Source organism: Dipteris shenzhenensis, chromosome 2 (genome assembly GCF_047967505.1).
Source record: "Dipteris shenzhenensis isolate YYH24624 ecotype China chromosome 2, Dip_SZ_1.0, whole genome shotgun sequence".
Taxonomy (NCBI): domain Eukaryota; kingdom Viridiplantae; phylum Streptophyta; class Polypodiopsida; order Gleicheniales; family Dipteridaceae; genus Dipteris; species Dipteris shenzhenensis.
Window position 1 is genome coordinate 19,344,024 of NC_141597.1, and position 5,126 is coordinate 19,349,149.

Here is a 5,126-nt window from a genome sequence, read left to right on the forward strand (position 1 = left end):
AGCATATTGACAAATTTAATATCAATGCATGGAGCATCTAACATTTCACTATTCAAGCACATGTAACATTTAATCTCAATGCATGCAACATTTTCACATGATAGAATTCTCAAGATGATGATATGATGTTTGATGATGCCACTGTGATACAACATGATATGATGCATGATGATGCTACATAACAGGATGCAACATGATGATGCTACATGATATGATGCATTATAATACTACATGATACATGTACAATCAATTCCAAGTAAACTCTTCAACTTACAAATGTAGAAGTGCAGTAGAACTTGCACACATGCATGCATGACACATGCATTTTATATAGGATGCATGCATGCAATATGATACAAAATGCATTTTATGGATGCAAATGAAAAAAAATGAGAAAATCCACCTCTTCCTTTGAGAGATTCCAGACACCTCAGGAGTAGTCCCATCAGTCCCCTACCTTGTGAGCATACAAACTAGGAACCCCCCTAGGCTAGGCCCTACGATAGAGCTTAAGATAAGAGAGGAAAATTACCTCTCAAATCTAAAGCATAAAAAATGGCACTGTGGGCTTCTTATATAGCAAGGTGGTTTTATACAACTGATAATAGTATCATTACCATCGAGAAAAGGGCCTTTATTGGTAATGAAACTATCATTATTGACCATACTAGACCATTTACCATGTAATACTCATAGTACCAGTGGTCCAATTTCCCAACAAGTTTTCCATGGATATCTATGCCTTATAGTATCATTACCATCGAGACAAAGGGCCTTTATTGGTAATAAAACTATCATTATTGACCATACTAGACCATTTACCATGTAATACTCATAGTACCAATGGTCCAATTCCTCAACAAGTTTTCCATGGATACCTATGCCTTTGTTGGCTAGTTTTGCCGATGGTAAGCTACAACTAATTACAAGAGTAGATTTATCATCTACTAATGATATTGTTCACAATACTGATATTAGATTATTGATTTTTAACCTTTTTATATAGGAAGATTTTTTGTGTGATTTAACCTGTCATTGCATGAAAATGATATTCACTTACATAAATCATGCAAAGAACGGACCACTTACTAAAAGGGTTTGATGACATCAGTCACCAATTGGAAGAATGAACTAATAATGCAGCCGTTGCATTATGCATGACTATAACTAATCACATCACTCAAACATAAGTTTCCTCTCAAGCAATTGTCCTCCACTCAATATCACATGTACACCCACTGACAAACACAAAGAGAAGTTAGTAACACTTGTCAATTAGGAGATAGCATAGAGTATATAAAAATTGTGCACATGTGGAGACTATATTCACAATTGTAATAGATGGAAGAAGAAACACGATCTTCAACTCAAGTACACTCGTCCCTCTCAAATGTCTTCAAACCTAGTTAGGGAAATCAATGTGATTGTAATAGATGAATCAAGAAACATAATCTTCAACTCAAGAACACTCATTCTCTCTCGAATGTTTGTCTTCAAACCTAGTTAGGGAAATTAATGTAACAAGCCTTATCTCTCAATTTAATAATGCACTAAGCCTACCACTTTCGTAATGTACAATTGGAGACAACATGTCATTCCCTCCAGTGAGGCTAGTATCTTCATTACTTCTTTATGATAAAGCCACACCATGCTTGTCTTGACAATCCTCCATTGGCTGGAAACATGAGAAAAACATGGCAAGCTAGCGAACATTAAACATTAAACATTTTTGCCTTAGTGTTTTTCTCTTTGTAAAGACAAAACATTAAACCAAATAATCCAACGAAGATACAATGATTAGTATAGTTCTAAAGAAAATCCTTGGTGATGAGAGTCATTAGACTTAGCAAGTCCACAAGAAACCATTGCATAAAATTGGATAAGATAGAAGTATGGATCGCTTTAATGACAACAGCGTATGTACATCATGGTTAGGATAAAACCTCTTGAACCCCTCACATATCAACATTGATAATCCCAAAAAAGAAGGGTAGTATCTTACTATCTAGTATAATCCAAGAAAACTCTTCGGAAGTTGAAGTTGCACTACAATAGTACATAGTTCCAATACAAAGTAGTACACAAGGGAGTTAATGACTGAGCCCCAAAGCAAAGCTTCACTCACTTTCCTCACATCAGATTCTCTTAAAACGTTCATCAATAGGAAACACTCACCATCCCTGTACATGCATCTTTAATTTACAAAACCGCAACATTTTGTACATGACTTTCCCCTTCGATGAACCGTGAAACGTACCATAGCTGAAAACGTTATGGAGACACCCCCTAATTCTGATGAATCACAGGTTTCCTCCAGCTCTCGCGATCTGGAGCTGCAACGTGGTATTGTGCAACATATTTGTGGTTTGCTGCTTCTACTCGCTCCATCGCTGGGTCGTTCAGGAACGCCGAGTTACTCTTAGTCCACCTGATACGTCATAGCAGGCATGATGATTGTATCAGATTAAACACTGTTGACGCTCTAGCCAGAATGGGACTCGGTTCCCAAAAACGACGACAAACTCTTATTTCACAGGGTGCAGGCACCGACATCACCAGCGATAAGTTGATAACCGGTGGTGGGCATGCCCTCGATTGTCTTGTAACTTACCAGTCTTTGTAGCTGCTCAGTTTTTCAAGCTCTTCTTCGACAGATGTCACTCCTGGAAAGTGCGTCTGATCACCGGGTTCGTTTTCGGTGACCGTGTCCTATGTCGTAGTGAAAATCGGAAGTCAAGAATCAAAACTAGCAACATAGGCTTGCTAACATCAAGGTACGTGAAGAGGGAGCCGGAATAGATTCGTAAATTGAAGCCTGATAGCTCACCCAAGTCTCTTGATCATTGATCCGCATAGCCAGCTCTGCAGCCGCTCTTAAATGTTCTTCTTCTAGATTACGTTTGGTCTTCCAATAGGTCTCAATCTCGTCCTTCGTAAACGAAGAACTCCTAGCATATGAAGCTGCAGAAAGAAAACTGCTCAGTTTCTCCAGAAACGCATCTGACGTGCTAACAATGTCCAAAAACACCTCTACGAAAACACCATTACTGACTTAAATTAGGACAAAAGCATAATCCCGGAAGATGGCAGCTAGCAGACCAAGGGAGAAACCTTGCCGGGCGGAGACTCGGTAGGAGGAGTCTAACCTTTGGTACCCTGCGAAGGAGAGTTCCAGCCTCCCATTAGAGAACCCATATTGCCTGTAAACGTCAAAATATCAGCTGAGAGGATGCCAGCTTCAGTAAAGAATCGTCGTGTGTACAGTCTCAAAGAGGGAGAGTATGCGATCCTTTATTAAAAGATGATAATCCCAAACTCCGACGTCCCCAAAGATTTGGAAGATTTAGACGTGCACTAGGCAAAATATCGTGGATTGATAAGACTGAACAAGTCTTTGGACTTACAGATCAACCCTCGGGGAATTTATAAATCCCTCCAGCGTCCAGGTGGAATGGCACTGAGGACGGCAAGAGGACGGCTGACAGCGGGCTGATTTACTTTATTGCAAAAGAGCCCACAGCAGTCCCTGGAAAGATTCTGGGAGGAACCGCTGCCAAAGAAAAACACTTAATCGTCACGTGGAGGCGTCAACTTGTACAGGGGACATGGGCACGAAGAGGAGGATGAGATGCGCTCAATGACGTGGAATCATTAATAGCAAAGTAAGGATAATCTTGTGTGGGGTCTGACAGGAAAGTCAACAAGGAGCAGTGAATAGAAATTGCAAAACAATCCGATGAGTGTGCGAAACTAGGAGTTGTAAGATGGTTGGTTTTCATGCTCATGGAGGAGACCTCAAGGCAGCTGCGGATTGAAGCAAAACCAGGTGCTGGTGAAGCGTCGAAAACAACGACCGAGCACACCGGAAATGCACCAAGGTCGAAGAATATTGTTTTGGGTTTAAGTTCGTATTATGGTTTCACGGGTCTACTAATGGTGTATACTAATAATGGGTCTACTACTTAAAATTATATAACTTTGTGCTCGAGCATCCGATTTGCACCAAAAAATTTTGCATAATTTTCTCTTTCGATTGTCTTGGTTTTAGGAAATTGCACTACCTTAACTTACAAAATTTGGAGGATTCATTGAAAAATTTGTGATGTAACTAAGTGATTAGCCTAAGCCAAAACCCCCCAATGTAAATTAATATAAACTAACCCTCCACCTTGCCCCTCCCCCTCCGCCTCGCCAGCCACCCCCTCTCTGACTCCCTCCTTCGCCTCGTCGCCCATCCTTCAACTTCACTTCGTCCCAATGTCCGACAATTACTTAACCAGAATGGTTCTCTGTCATCGTCATTGCCCTGTGGCGTATCCATCATATTGTGTTCTCCCATCATGGCGTCCTTATGGGAACCAACCTGGGGCTTCCATACCTCACGATCGCAACATCGACATGAACTGGATTTGTACTTTTCATCTCGCATTTCAGATTGCGAGTCGCAAGGGCATCACACTTTGGAAAGATACACACCTTAATTCTAGCTTTTTAAAAATCTCTTGGAACTACGTTTTGGAGGAGTTTGAATATTAGTCATGCTACAATGTTCGAACGAAAAGACACGAATTCTTACAATTGCGTCTCAACTTAATTCTTCCTTGAGGAAAGGCCAATTGGATGCACACAAAGATGATAGAGGCACTAAAACTTGTAGCGCTGCGGGATTGAAAGGTCCAAAATCTGTGATTGATTGAAGATGGCGACTCGTCTACCTACTACTCATACCTTTCAAGGGCTCTCGCCCTGCTATCTCTCCCCCACCCTCTATTGCTACACCTCCCTTCTTCGTCCAATAGTCTTGATGACCCTTGCCATCTGCTCCCATAGTCTCAGCCTCCCCCTGGCGAGCCTGGCATTGCTTACTTAAATCCTCATGAATCGCAGTGAACTTGCCTATGAATGATTCAATTGGTTCCCACTCCTCGAAGTCCGAAGGGAAAACATATGCCACCATGAATAAGAGCTCTTAGAAACCAAACACAAAATTTCCAAATGGACTCATTACACTTACAAGTGAAAAAGGTACATCGATAGAAAGGCTCATAGTGTGATGGTATCCTAGATTGATTGAATGATGGAGGAAGCCGCATATCTTTTCCCATGTAAACATGTTGCCCTTTTGC

At 40.9% G+C, this 5,126-nt stretch overlaps 1 protein-coding gene across 1 annotated transcript; it reads right to left on the reverse strand.

Moving 5' to 3' along the window:
* Window positions 1–1,875: 1,875 nt before the first annotated feature.
* Window positions 1,876–3,399, reverse strand: LOC147904442 (uncharacterized). The gene is made up of 4 exons (XM_087395256.1): window positions 3,147–3,399; window positions 2,828–2,961; window positions 2,612–2,709; window positions 1,876–2,428 (listed from the first exon to the last, which is right to left on the reverse strand). The coding sequence occupies exons 1-4, from the start codon at window positions 3,193–3,195 to the stop codon at window positions 2,287–2,289; spliced, it is 423 nt and encodes a 140-aa protein (XP_087251382.1). The 5' UTR covers window positions 3,196–3,399; the 3' UTR covers window positions 1,876–2,286.
* Window positions 3,400–5,126: the final 1,727 nt, after the last annotated feature.

Bases quoted from the DNA above. Each gene is read 5' to 3' on its own strand.
- LOC147904442 (XM_087395256.1), bottom strand. From the start codon at position 3,195: ATGGGTTCTCTAATGGGAGGCTGGAACTCTCCTTCGCAGGGTACCAAA. The intron at 2,962-3,146 runs GTTAGACTCCTC...TTCTTTCTGCAG, and splicing joins TCCTTCGCAGGGTACCAAAG to CTTCATATGCTAGGAGTTCT. The intron at 2,429-2,611 runs GTAAGTTACAAG...ATGACGTATCAG, and splicing joins CTGAGCAGCTACAAAGACTG to GTGGACTAAGAGTAACTCGG.